The sequence below is a fragment of the Trachypithecus francoisi genome, unplaced genomic scaffold, assembly GCF_009764315.1.
Source record: "Trachypithecus francoisi isolate TF-2019V2 unplaced genomic scaffold, Tfra_2.0 Contig01440, whole genome shotgun sequence".
Classification (NCBI taxonomy): Eukaryota; Metazoa; Chordata; class Mammalia; order Primates; family Cercopithecidae; genus Trachypithecus; species Trachypithecus francoisi.
Genome location: NW_022681431.1, coordinates 16,530,778 through 16,545,574, shown reverse-complemented (window position 1 = coordinate 16,545,574; position 14,797 = coordinate 16,530,778). Strand labels below are relative to the sequence as shown.

At 41.2% G+C, this 14,797-nt stretch overlaps 2 protein-coding genes across 23 annotated transcripts in view; one reads left to right on the top strand and one right to left on the bottom strand.

Annotated features, from left to right (window-relative positions):
* The window catches only part of HMBOX1 (homeobox containing 1), a 182,537-nt gene extending 179,029 nt beyond the window's left edge, over nt 1-3,508 (bottom strand). For 21 of the 22 annotated variants that reach the window (XM_033229706.1, XM_033229637.1, XM_033229760.1 and 18 more), the window contains exon 1: nt 3,224-3,345. The gene's annotated coding sequence lies outside the window, so the exon portion shown is untranslated. Of the gene's footprint in view, nt 1-3,223 lie in introns of all 22 variants that reach the window. The other variant, XM_033229672.1, reaches the window with a different exon arrangement.
* Nucleotides 3,509-3,794: 286 nt separating this feature from the next.
* The window catches only part of INTS9 (integrator complex subunit 9), a 126,877-nt gene continuing 115,874 nt past the window's right edge, over nt 3,795-14,797 (top strand). The window contains exon 1 of the mRNA XM_033229612.1: nt 3,795-4,028. Coding sequence (XP_033085503.1) covers nt 4,020-4,028 — 9 coding nt within the window. The 5' untranslated portion in view covers nt 3,795-4,019. The remainder of the gene's footprint in view (nt 4,029-14,797) is intronic.

Sequence of the window (14,797 nt, the reverse complement as noted above, 5' to 3'; positions counted from 1 at the left end):
GCTACAAGGAAAAGAACAGAAGCAAATTACATGGTAGCTGCCTGAAACACTAAATGTGGGATGTACTGAATACAGTGTACAGGAGACTCAAAATGCACATATTAAGCCTAAATATTCCCAATATATTCAATATCTACGAAACAAACAACAGAATTTCAATCAACACTTGCCACAAAAATTGCCATAAGCTGGTTGCTTCTATTTTTTAAATGATGTAACAATGACAGATTTGTTGTCACATATTTTGTAACTTATCAACACTGAGCTATTAAGTTTCTATTAGCAATGTTTTAACTGAGGATTTGGGCTAGAAGACTGAAATCTGTTCGTACAGCAGTGAAAACGAAGCCTCACTAAAGGCATTCAACTTCCAGCTAAAGGCTCCTTTCCTTGATGCATATTTGTGATCATAAATAGTGTTCACTAAATGCAGTACACTAAACTAGCAACAGATTAGTTAAAAGTAGCTTAGATTTTCAACTTCCCATAATACAAGCAACATCTTTAGAAGCAATCACATTAAAATAAATGTGTCTTTCACAGTTACGCGATGAAATTTTAAGCTGGACAAGCACCAATGCCCTGGTTTTCTACTTTATTCGTAAACCATATGACTCCCACATGCTGAGAATGTTTTATGCTTTAACCTGCAGTAAAGGCTTTACATCATTTTAATGCCTGGTACTTAAAATGCAATGGAATCACCCCCAGTGAATGCTAGGAATATATTTGGTTTACACGTAATGATTTTGATCCCACTAGCAGTCAGAAAAAGTTTAATGAACGCTTTTCCCAGTAAATAACTTTGTACTTCCATGGACAAAACAAAAAGAAATTTTGAGGTAAGGGTGGATGGAAGAGAAATATTCATGCTTTTCCAATTCAAAACACTAACAAACGTGTAGGTTTTTTACTTCTAAAATAACTTTTAAACATTTTTAAAAACCTCCATGACTATTATAATATGCTTCAGAAAAATAAAACAAAACACTCCGTTAAGTAGTTATGTAGGATTTTTCTCCACCTTTTGCAAAGTAGTGTTTCAAGTTAAGACACAAGCTTAAAACAAATGATTCTGAAAATCCTGGTCTATCACAAACTAATGGCTTAGTTTGGAATCAACATATTGTATATTCTACATCTGAAGATTTAGAAACCACAGTTTTTTCTATTCAGGTCAATTGAAGTATACATGCTACCTCATTCTTTCAGTTCCCCTTATCTGTGTGAATGACCAACAGCAAAAATTTCAAATAAATGGTTAAGAGGACATACCATAAAATTACACACTATCAATGTGGTTTTCAGTTATCATAGAATCTAAAGGTCCCTTACTGATGATAGGTGGCAGATTCAAGAATTGATAAGTTTGGGGAATATATTCAATTCTCAACAGTTGAAATAGAAATTATGCCAATTTCTTTATTTTAAAAATCCGTTACACCAAAAAAATTGTCACATAAGAATTATTGAAGAACTTAATAAGGAAGTACAAAATATGTGATCTTAAATTCTTCTAGTGTGTTACTAAATATTAAAAACTGTGAGAAATATGTTGCAATCCTTTTCTTTTTAACTCTAATAGAAATTTGAAAAAAAATTTAGAATTCAGATTTCCCAACTTTGACTTAGAAACATAATTCAACTAGATCAAGCAACTTAATTGTACAATTTTAAAATAAGTTTAATGCAAAGCACTGCAATCCTGATGTGATAATTACCTGCGGCATAAATGCAAAATAATAAATGCATTTAGTGATGCATTTTATGGTAAAACCACAAAAAGCACAACCATATTAGCACAAACTAAATAAAAAGACACAGGCGGTATTATGTCCATCAGAACGAGAAATGTTGTACTAAGCCAAGAAAGAAAGGAAGGACTTAAGGAAGGAAGGAGGGAGGATAGGAAGGAAGGAAGGAAGGGGGAAGCCAGAGGTTTCTATACCTGCAGGATCCCAGAGAAATGAGCTAGTCACATCCCTCTACCCTGTATGATAAATGGGTGATTTTTTTAAGCTTCAGCCTAAATAAAACAGTAATCACTTTATACCATTCAACTTTACACAGTGTTATCTTTAATGCCAATTGCATTCTTCCCTTTACTCACCCAATGCTTCTTCACTGTTCCATTCCACCAGCTTTCAGGCAAATGCAAGACAGAACAGGGTGGAGTAGAAGAAAAATACAAGCAGCGCCTTTCCGCGCACCCCCTCTCCCGCAAATAATTTCCAACAGTTCTTCCTACTACGAAAATAAGTCGCCCTATCTCAAGATACACAACAGACATTCCGTCTCTTCAGTAGACATACACAGACGTGTACGCAATCCAGCACCCCCGACCCCCACCCCAGGCCCCCCGAATCTTCAGCAATTATTCATCTAATTCACACGAAGACAAGATACCTCTACCTACTGTTTCGGGGTGAAGGTGGGTGGAGGACGCCTTTCAAAGTAGCCCCAATAGTGTAACCAAAACACGGTTCCGGAATAAAATATTAAGAAACACTTTTCCTTTCCCACCTATCTACCGACTTGAGGATGCAAAAAACCCATCTCCATATCACACCATCTCTACAGTTCTTGTGGCTGGAGTTTGGGGTGGAGATTCGTCCAGGGGAGGGGGCGGAGGCGAGTGGCGGAGTGTGAGCGGGCGACGGGACACGAGCGAGTTGCTGAGCCCGGCTGCCCCGCACCACGTCGCCAGCCCAAATGCCCAGCACCAGGACCTCACGCCCGCCCCTCAGCCCAGGCCCAGAGCAAACGAGGACTCGCGCTGTCTAACTTCCCATCTACAGACACCGCTCCAAAACAAGCAGAGCACACAAGTACACGTCACACAGTTTAAACACACTTCCACACCCCAAACAAACCAACACACCTGCAAATCACCTCACAGTTTCCCGAACTCCACACCAGAGACCCCACCTCCAGGATTCAAACCTTCCGCTCATAGTAGAGGAAACTAGAGGAGTTAGGGGGCAGTCGACGCCTTTCCAGGACCGGCCCCCACGAACTGCCCCACCCCACAGCCCGCGTCTGGATCACCCACTCGGAAGCCCCCTGCTTCCTCCCTCCTCTCAATCCGGCCGCTAACGAGACCCATCCCCAGCGTCCGCTCACTTCCTCCCCAAAACCCCTCCAAAAAAAATCGTTTTAAATGAAGAGAAAGAAGTGAGGAAAGAGACTTGAGGTTGTCCGGCTTCAAAACCTCTCGACTCACCTCAGAATCCTCGCTGAGTTCTCTCCGCCCGGCAAAGCCCCCTCCCCAACGTCCCAGTACGAAGGGCTGAGGTAGGGAGGAGGGAAAGCGGGAGGGGGAGGGGTGTCTTCCGCGTGGGGCGCCCGTCGGGAGGGGACTGGGGAGGGGTTGAAGCCGGCGCAGGAAGAGGAGAAGGGGGAGGGGAGGCCCCTATCTCCCAGTCTCCCCCTGAAAAACCTCCCTTGTCTCAATCACATCAGACTGACTGTCTTTGTCTGGCTGACAACCGCCATATTGATACAAACAGCCCCGCTCCCACCTGCTGCCGCTCGGCGTCCCTGGGAGTTGTAGTTCTTGCCTCCCCTGAGTAAAAGCGCAGAGCCCGGCGTCTAGGGCCCAAGAGAACTACAACTCCCGGCAAGCCACGTGCCCATCCGGCTTCCCTTTGGAAGGAGGGGAAAGGGGACCCGGAGCCGTCGGGACTACACATCCCAGAACACCATGGGCCCCAGGCGCGTAAGGGGGACATGATATCATGCTGGGGTGGAGAGGGAGGATGCATTGGCGGCGGGGATGAATTTGAGCTGACGGAAGGAGGCGTCCGCAGAGGAAAGGGAGGAAAAGGAAAGGCGACCACAGTTCCCATGGTGCCTGGAGGGGAGACTACATTTCCTATGATTCCCCTGGAAGGGACGTGAGAATGAAAGACTGCAAGTCCCGCGATGCTCTCGGCTGGCAGGTGGCGGAGATTGCACCGGAAGACGCTTCCTGCGTTTGAGGAGTTCAGTGACTGCTCTTGAACCACCAAAAGTCCGTTATGAAACTGGTGAGTCTTCGCTCCTAGGTCAGAGGGCAAAGGTGATGCTATATCCTTTTGGACCTCTTTTTCTCCTACTTTGGGCAGGGAATCGTCGCACAGGAGGGGTAGCAATTAGGGAGCTGGAAAGTGGAGTGGGCTAAAGAAAGCTGCTTTTTGTTAAGAAGGCTTGATTTCCCTCTCCCGCCCCACTATCCCTCCCAGGAGGTCTTCTTTCATTCGTTGGTGGGTCTTTTTGTTCAGACAAGACGTTGACTCTGTCACAGTCCTTCCCCTATGAACTCTGTGGGCTCTGTTAACCAGGTTTGGACGTCCTGGCTCCCACGTTAGGGTTATCATAGGCTGTTAACAACCCCTTTCCATTCGACTGGCGCTTGAGTAGCCTGTCTCCCTACTGTTGTTGAGACTTTGGCTAGATTTAAGCAGACATTAAAAAAACATTCGGCAGAACGTAATCACTTATTAAATATCCTGTTGTATAGACTCCTCACTGCCCTTGGAATTCAAGACGAGGTCAGAGTGTGGAGAAGTTGAGTCTTAAACCCTAACTGGGATTTAGATGGGGAGAGAAGGGTTATATGGTATTCCATTCTGAGACTGTAGGGACTGTATGAGCCAAGTCTGGATGAAGTGTGCCGGTATACCTGAAGTCTTAACATCACACAACTCAAGCACCTGGCTCGTGGGGACTTCTCAAACCTTTGATTCGAGCCATTTGACTCATTGTGCATACAGGTCTGACTAGTTTATTCCAACTCGATTCAATTAGTAATAACATAGTGTAGAAAGGCAGGTATGAAACACTCTTTATCAACCTTTTAAAATCCATATTCGTGCAGCCAAGTTACTGTCAAGCTTTACTTGAGGCAGGAGAATCGCTTGAACCCGGGAGGCGGGGGTTGCAGTAAGCCGAAATCGCGCCACTGCACGCCAGCCTGGCGACAGAGCGAAACTCTGTCTGAAAAAAAAAAGTTTATTTTACCATTTACATAATTATCTGAATATGCTTTTCCAAACCACACAACCCACCTACCCTCATCTTGATAATCATTGTACTACAGGCATATACTCTGCAAAGCCAGCTGTTTTCTGCGAAGTCAAAGAAAGTATTAAAAGTGAATTCAATTCTGAAATTGTCTCCGTATAAAGCTGTTTACATAAGAGGAAGGATGCGGGTCACTAAACCTTGAGAATAGCAATTTGCCCCTGGGTCAGTGTGCTATACATTTAAGAGTGCAGAATTAAAAGTCATAGCAGTTGCCCTACAGAAGCGTGCAACCTAAGAAGAAGATTAAAGGTAAACCAAAGTTATTATTTATTTATTTAAAGACAGGGTCTGGCTCTGTGGGACCCAGACTGGAGTGCAGTGGCGCGATCTCAGCTCACTGCAGCCTCCACCTTTTGGGCTTAAGCGATCCTCTCGTCTCAGTCTCCACATGTAGCTGGCAATACAGGCGCGCACCACCACACCCTGCTAATTTTTTTGTAGAGATGGGATTTCACCGTGTTGCCCAGGCTGGTCTCAAACTCCTAGGTTCAAGGTATCTGCCCACCTCGGCCTCCCAAAGTGCTGGAATTACAGGCATGAGCCACCGTGCCTGGTCTGAAATTATAATTCACTGTGTTCATGGTAAAATAGAGGCGTGTTCAGGGTTTTGGGAATTGAGAGAGAAGATTGGGGAGGTCAGGGGACAGCTTCCTGGAAAGGTGACTGACTCTTGAACTGATAAGAAGGATAAGTAAGCCAGGACCTTCCATGAAAGAGGTCAGCTTATAGGAGCAGAAGAGCTTGGTACTTTATTGGCTAAAGCACAGACCCTGTGTTCTCGATAAAGAACAAATTATATTTGGTGTGTTCAGTTTAAGAAGGCAGGGGAGTGTGAAATAGTTTTTTCCCAAAACATCTCATTAGTGAGGGTATCAAAAAGCCAGAGTTTACTTTACGTATACTTTAGTTTGCTCATAAAATCCTCCTGCTTAATTTATTTAGAAATATGAAACCGGGGAATAGGAAAAAGTAAAAAAGTGGAAAATTATTTTTTCCATTAAGAACCAAAGATGCCTCAGAGGAAAAGGAAGTCTTCTATTGATACTCATACTCCCTCTTTACTTTGCAACTATGTATTACATACTAAAACTTATTTGGTGGTTGATAGATACATATAATTGAGAATTTCCATCAACATACCAAAAGCATTGTTGCTCAGTAAGTTAGATTGATGCGTCATGCCTCCCAAATGGTGGTAATAAGTCCTCCCATGGCCTAAAAGTTTTAATTTTGTGTAGTGCTTCAGGAATATGTGATAGGCTGTGTTTTAAGTTTATACGTATACTTTAGTTTGCTCATAAAATCCTCCTGCTTAATTTATTTAGAAATACTCTGCATCCGGAAGTTGTTTTAATTGCAGAGTTCCATGAAATCCTCTCAGTATCTTCCTTTGCCCTTAGGATAACTTCCTACACTTAACTTGGTTGAATGTGTTCCATTGCCAGCCTCACTTTTTTTTGCCTGGCTAATTTCTTCATATTTCAGATCTCTGTCTAAGTAACGCTTCGTCAGGGCCTCCTTGAATTAAGTACCCCTGTCATATGTTTGATGGCATACTTCCTATTTGTAGCACTAGTAATTATTGGACTGTGTCTGTCCTCCCCCATGTAGACTCTGTGTAAATAATTAGTAAATAATTTCTGAAGGTTTATCAAGGTTTATCATATTATCTATGAATACCCTTGAGAAAAGATTAAAGAGTGAAATTAAAGAGATTACAATAAGCAGTAACGATTGAAGTAAAAAAGGAATGATTGCTACCTTTTATAAAGCAATTATTGTATGCCAGGCAATGTGCTAAGTATTTGCTATATAGTCTCCCATTTAATCCTTTGATTCAGATGACAGTATTCCCATTTTACAGACAGAACAATGTGAGCTTCAGGGAGGTGAAGTAAGTGGCTTAAAGTTAGCACGAATTACAAATGATAGAGTCAAGATCTAAACCCAGGTTTCCCTGTTATTTAGTGAGGGTAGGAACTCTAGCACCCTGCATCATGGCTAGGTTATCTCTTAAAAAAAGGAAGGTAGAGTGCATACCGAAAATGTATTCAAGGCTATTTTTAAAAATTAGCTTTAAATGCAAGTGTGGTTCAATTAAGATCTTCAGGCCAGGTGCAGTGGTTCATGACTGTAATCCTAGCACTTTGGAAAGCGGAGGCAGGCAGATGGCTTGAGATCAGGAGTTCTAGACCAGCCTGAGCAACATGGCAAAACCTATCTTTACAAAAGATACAAAAAATTAGCTGAGTGTGGTGACATATGCCTGTAGTCCCAGCTATTTGGGGGGCTGAGGCAGGAGGATCACTTGTGCCTAGGAGTTCGAGGCTGTAGTGAGCCGTGATGGCACCACTGCATTCCTGCCTGGGTGACAAAATGAGACCCTATCTCAAAAACAAAAAACAAAAACAAACAAAAAAATATTTTTAAGGTTATTGGTTAAAAAAATATTTTTTTTAAGTTTAGAAACTTTCTTGATGAGCTAAAGGCCCCTATATCAGAGCATACCAATTTGATTTTGAAGTTAGTCTTTTTTATATTCCAAATTCAGTTCCTGCGATACCATTTATAATTCTCAAACTTTGCACATCACCCTCTTGGTGACTTTTCACACACCCACATGAAAACAATGGATGCCATTTTAACGTAATACTTGGGTATCTCCTTCTTAGATACCAACTCAGAGGATTTCAGTGGCCTTCCATATTTATAATATGCAATATTCAGACAGCTTTATTTAACTGAAGAAAACTCATTGGCATTTTCAGTTAACCAGAATCATTTTAGAAAGCAGAGGAAAATTAGAAATGTATCTTTTAAATTAGCACATTTTAGAGCATGTTCTGTTATTCATATAGATTGAGCCTAATTGGGTACCCTGATGGCCAGTTCAGCTAAGGATAGAAACTGGAATTCACAAAGGCCCTTACCGAAAGAACATGGAACAAAAAATTCTGAGCACATCGACAGAAATTAAGTTTGAAACATCATGTCCAGGAACCCAGTCATTTAAATAGATGAAGATTCAAGCGAATAAAATAGTCCGAAGCAGTTCAAGAATGCAGCTTGTGTGTTGTACTTCCTACAGGTAGTACCTGAGATGGAGAGAATCTTCTGGCTTATTCAGTCAACAAAGATTTATTATGCAACCACAGTATACCCTTGGCATTCACAGTTTTAACGCTTTCCATTTTAGCCATTACATTTGACCCCTGTGACATGGAATTATTTATAATTTTGCTGAGACACAAATTTGAGTGTGACTTTAAGATTAATGATAATCCTTTGGGAGGGGCCTGAGTGCCTCAGAATCCATGGCGCTCTGCAGAAGGCGGCTTGTTAAAAGTCTTAAAGGAAGGTCATTTAAATGCTTGTTATACTAATTAAATTTGATGGAGAAAATTATATTCTGTAGTTGTGTTTACAAATTTTAAAACTTGAGAAAGCCACGAAATACATTCTTCAGTGGTCTTTGCTCCTTTGTTCAAAATGCTGTTTCATTTCTACTGGCTCAAACTTTTAACTTGCCATTTCTCCTGGGAAAACAGATGGAGCAAAGAAATTAACTCATGGACTGCTCCCAGTGGAAGACAAGTAAAACACTGAGTGCAATTGTAGATTATGTAGAAGATTGCTTGAAAGGGGCAAATCCTGCCCCAAGGTCAGTTTAAGAAATCATTAGAAAGGGGCGTGGTTAATCCTCACCTTGGATCTGCGAGTGTTGGATTCTTCCTCCAGTTTACATGGTTGTAGAATCCTGTTGGCTTCCTAGGTTGTACACGAAAAACAGGAAATCTTGGGCTATAAATTACAAGCTCTCAACATTTTACCAGTGCCTGATTCAACTATTGCAGTACAATTTGTTAAAATGTCAGCTTGACTTCACTGTCTTTTCTGTTTTTCTTTGCTGGTTGATAAGAGTGCCCTCCTGTGTCTTTAGGATGTAATGTCATTTCAAGCTTTTCAAAGGTCATATTTTATCATAACCTCAATAGGTTTTTTCCTTCATGATTTCCTCAAACTCTGAAAAGCTATGTGCGACATAAGGCTAAGTTACATACCTTGCTCAGTAATGCTCTGTGACAAAGATGGATATTTTACTCTTAGGCATTTCTGAGTCCAAAATTGTTGTTCTGAAGATTAAATCTTTTATTCTTAACAAGACAAAAAAAATACTGGGCCAAGCACAGTGGCTGACACCTGTGATCCTAGCACTTCAGGAAGCCGAGGAGGAGGATCACTTGAGCCCAGGAGTTCCAGACCAGCCTGGGCAGCATAGTGAGACCCTGTCTCTATAAAAAAAATTAAAAATTAGCTAGGCCTGGTGTATCATGCCCATAGTCCCAGTTACTCAGTAGGCTAAGGTGAGAGGTTTGCTTGAGCCCGGGGATTTGAGGTTACAATGAGCTGATTGCACCACTGCACTCTAGCCTGAGTGACAGAGCAAGGCCCTGTCTCAAAAAAAAAAAAAAAAAATACACTGATGACAGACTTTTGGTAATAATAGTTGAATTGAAAAAAAAAAAAATCTGGCTTACCTATGGTCAATCAGCAAAGCCAGAAGACTGTTCTAATACAGGTATTACAGCATTACTCTTGTTATAACCACAGTAGCACATTTGTTTTGTGACTGGTTTGCTCTGAGTACTCAGATCCCTCTGGCATTTGCTCTGATGCTCAGCAATATTTAGTTAATAGTTCACAAGGGCCCAGGTTGCAGCATGGCCACCAAGTCATTCCACACGGAAAATACACTCCTGGTTTGCTGAACACCAGCAGAGGTCCAGGCATAAACCAACCCTCAGATCTCCATCATTCACTTATTTACTCAACAAACCTGAACACCTCCTCAGTACCAGGCATTGCTCAAGATACTAAGCATATTGCAGTGAACAAAACAGATTTATCCCCAGCCTATATGGAATGTGAAGCCTCGTGGGTTTACTGTCCAATTCAAACAGTATTACATTGAATGTCCCGATTAGAGATACCCTGGGGCACTGGCTCAAATATTTTTGTTACATGTAATGGTCAAAACTATATTTAATTGTATACAGTAATATGCTTTCTGAAAATTTTAACAGATGAGGCCAAATTGCTCACTAGTTTTCCATTGTACAGGTAGTATATGAGAATGCATTTTCCCCACCCTTGCCAATGATGCTGTTTCTTTACTTTTACTATTTGTGTTCCGAATGTAACTTTCTTCTTTGATCTATCCTCACATGTTCTCAGTCTACTATAGACTTCATCCATGTTTAGTAAAATGTCCCTAGAGTAGTGATTGCAGACGTGGGAAGATGTACCAGAAAAGGGAACACATTTCTTCAGATAAAAATATGGTGCCATAAGAATCTTCAAAAGGAAGCTTGTAAAAGATCTGTGGTGTTGCTTTGAAAATGCCAGTGCATAGATGTAGGAATTAAGATGATGGTACTATGGGATCAAACAGATTGGAGAGGCAGCTGGGGAAGTGTGGGTAGATAGCAGAGGAAATCCCCTATACTCCCCACAAAAGGGAAGGCCAGTGAGAGGAAGCCTGAGTTGACACATCAGGCAGGACTAAGAAAGGGGTACATGCCAGAAATTTGCAGAGATCATAGGAAAAGGCAAAAGTAGGAACGGCAAAGACAGGAAGGGAAATAGAGAAGACCCTATAAGAGAAAGGCGCTGGCTTGAAAGTCACAAGTTGCTCAGTGATCAAGACTAGTAACTGTGTGGTGGGAACTTTACTGTGAGAAAAACAATGAGTTTAAATGGCTCCTGATTTACCATGAATTTGAAGGAAATGCCTCGAAGATTTAAAATGTTTAAATTTATTGAAAGCACATTTGAATGAACTTTGGCTCTCTCGAAGATAGGTAATCAGACAAATGATGTTCAAGAAAGCTATTCTTTAATAGGTATTGTAAAACTAACACCTTTTTTGGCCTTAGATTAGTTTATTTCTCATCACTCATGTTTATGAAGAGGTGGGGGAGGTGAATAATAAAATGTCTTGTATAATCCATTTCTCAGATTTATGGCTTAATCAGTCTCTTTTTCTAAATACAGTATTTCTAGATTTTTCTATGCCATTAATATGAAGGCAAGCATAATGAGATGTTCTAGCTTTATAAGTCTTCCTTCCTCTATTTTTTTCCAGCATGTGGAAATATGGGTAAAAAGCAGTAGTTTTAATATGTAAATGATATTATTATAGTTACCTTTTATTACATGGTTTAAACAGCTTTTTTGAGGTGTAATATGTAAAATTCATGCATATAAAACAAAATTCATTGACTTTTAGTAAATTTCAGAGTTGTGCCTCATTCACCAAGATCCAGATTTAGCGCATTTCCATCACTCCAAAAAGATCTCCATTACTACCTCCAGGCCTCAGCAACCACGAATCTATTTAATTTCTGTCTCAGTAGATTTGCCCTTTCTCGTCATTTTATGTAAATGAACTCATTTGATATGGGGTCCTTTGTGGCTAAGACATCTTCTTTCATTTGGTGTAATGTTTCTGAAGTTCATTGATGTGGTAGCATGTATCAGTTGTTTCTTTTTTCTTGCTGAATAATACTTTCCTCTATGGGTACTCTGCATTTTGTTTATTCCTGCACTAGGTGATGGACATTTGAATTGTTTCTGCTTTTTGGCTGTTATGACTGTGTAGACATAAGTTTTCATTTCTAATTTATCCAGGTTTTCACTTCTTTTTCTTGTAAGATTGTACTAGCTAGACCCTCCAGTACGATGTTGAATAGAGGTAATGCAAGCAGGCATCGTTGATTTGTTCCTCATCTTAGGAAGAAAATATTCAGTTGTTCACTGCTAAATGTGATGTGAACTGTAGGTTTTTTATAGATGCCCTGTATCAGGCTGAGGATATTCCCTTCTATCCAGCTTGTTGAGTGTTTTTATCATAAATGGGTCTTGGATTTTGTCAGATGTTTTTCCTTCATCTATCAAGGCGATCATGTGGTTTTTGTCTTTATATTAATATATTACTTTAATTGAATTTTGAATGTTAAGCCAGACTTGCATTCCTGGAATAAATTCCACTTGATCATGATCTTTTGTATATGTTGCTGGATTTGGTTTGCTCACATTTTGTTGAGGATTTTTGTGTTACGTATTCATGAAGGATATTGGTCTGTAGTTCTCTCGTGATATCTTTGTTTGGCTTTGGTATCAGGTAATATTGTTCTCATAGAATGCGTTGGAAAATGTTTCCTCCTCCTTTATACGTCTATGTTCTGCAAGAGTGTATGAAGAATTAGTATTATTTCCTCTTTAATTTTTTTTTTTTTTTTTGAGACGAAGTCTCACTCTGTCACCCGGGCCAGAGTGCAGTGGGCAATGTTGGCTCACTGCAATCTCCACCTCCTGAGCTCAAGCGATTCTCCTGCCTCAGCCTCCGGAATAGCTGGTACTGCAGGCACCTGCCACTACACCTGGCTAATTTTTGTATTTTTAATAGAGACGGGGTTTTTCCATGTTGGTCAGGCTGGTCTCGAATCCTGACCTCAAGTTACCTGGCCTCCTCGGGGCCTCCCAAAGTGCTGGGATTACAGGCATAAGCCACCATGCCCAGCCTTTAAATGTTTGATAGAATCTGTTAGTGAAGCCATGTAGGGTGGGCTCTTCTTCGGGGATGGTTTTTAATCAACTAATTCAATTTCTTAACTTCTATAGGTGTTTTCAGATTTTCTGTTTGTGCATTACTTCTTTTTAAATTGTGGCAGAATACACACAACTGGGTCAAATTTATCATTTAACCATTTTTAACTGAACAATTCTGTGGCATTAAGTACTTTCACTATTTTTTTTCTTTTTTTTTTTTTTTTTTTTTTGAGACAGAGTCTGGCTGTCTCATCCAAGCTGGAGTGCAGTGGTGCTCTCTCAGCTCACTGCAACCTCCACCTTCCGAGCTCAAGCCATCCCCCCACCTCAGCCTCCCGAGTAGCTGGGACTACAGGCACACGCCACCACACCCTCCAGCCCCTGACAAACCCCATTCCACTTACCATCTGTATGAATTCGACTACTCTAGGCACCTCATGTAAGTGGAATCATGCAATATTGTCCTTTTGTGTCTGGCTTGTTTCATTTAACATAATGATTCATACATTTTGTAGCATGTATCAGAATGCCTTTTTTTTTTTTTAGGCTAATATTTCATTGTGTATGCCACAAACAATGTGGTATTATTTTCTTTATCCATTTATCCCTTGATGGACACTTAGGTTGCATCTGCTCTTTGACTCTTAGTAGTAATGGGTGTACAAATATCTGTTTAAGTCCTTGCCTTTGATTTTTGGGGTATATACCCAGAAGTGGAATCCCTGGATCAAATCACATGGTAAATCTGTGTTTAACTTTTTGAAGAACTAACATTGTTTTCCATAGTGGCTGCACCTTCACTGTTTTATTTTCCCACCAGCAGTCCACAGGGGTTCTGATTTCTCCCCACATTCTTCCCATCTTGTCATTTTCTTTTTTTTTTTTAATGATTGGTGTTCTGGTTTTTTTAAGTAATAGCCATTGTAATGGGTGTGAAGTGATATCTAGTGATTTTAATTTGTATGTCCCTAATGATTGGTTATGCTGAGTATTATTATTATTATTATTATTTTTGGTATATTTTTAGTTAGGTAATACGTGCACTTTTTTTCTTTTTTTCTTTTGAGACGAAGTCTTGCTCTTTTCTCCAGGCTGGAGTGCAGTGGCACGGTCTTGGCTCACTGCAACCTCCTGGGTTCAAGTGATTCTCCTGAGTCAGCCTCCCGAGTAGCTGGCAGTGCCTGCTACTACGCCTAGCTAATTTTTGTATTCTTAGTAGAGACGGGGTTTCACCATGTTGACCAGGCTGGTCTGGAACTCCTGATCTCAGGTGATCCACCCGCCTAGGCCTCCCAAAATGCTGGGATTACAGGCGTGAGCCACCACGACCTGCCTGTGCACATTTTTTTTTTTTTTTTTTTTTTTTTGAGACGGGAGTCTCGCTCTGTTGCCGAGGCTGGAGTGTAATGGCACCATCTTGGCTTACTGCAACCTCCGCCCCACCTCCCAGGTTCAAGCGATTCCCCTGCCTCAGCCTCCCGAGTAGCTGGGAATACAGATGCCCGCCACCACGCCCGGCTAATTTTTTTGTATTTTTAGTAGAGACGGAGTTTCACAGTATCAGCCAGGATGGTCTCTATCTCCTGACCTCGTCATCCCCCCATCTTGGCCTCCCAGAGTGCTGGGATTAGAGGCGTGAGCCACCACGCCCAGCCCAACATTTTTTTTTTTTTTTAAGTAAACTATACTTAAAAAAAAAAAAAAAAAAAACAGTGAAGGCCAGGCACAGTGACTGACACCTGTAATCCCAGCACTTTGGGAGGCCAAGGCAGGAAGATCACTTGAGCTCACAAATTTGAGTCCAGCCTGGGTAACACAGTCAGACCCTGTCTCTACAGAACAAAATATATATATTTTAGCTGGATGTGGTGGCACGCACCTGTAGTCCCAGCTACTCAAGAGGCTGAGGTAGGAGGTCCACTTGAGCCCAGGAGGTCGAGGCTACAGTTAACCATGATCGCTCCACTGCACTCCAGTCTGGGCAACAGAGTGAAACCCTAAGTCAAAAAAACAGAAACAGTGAAATGATTCCCTCCCACTCTTTCACTCCTTGTCCTCCTTTCCAGGAGCAATCTCAGTTATCAGTTTGCTTTGTATTTTTCAAAGATATTCTGTGGAT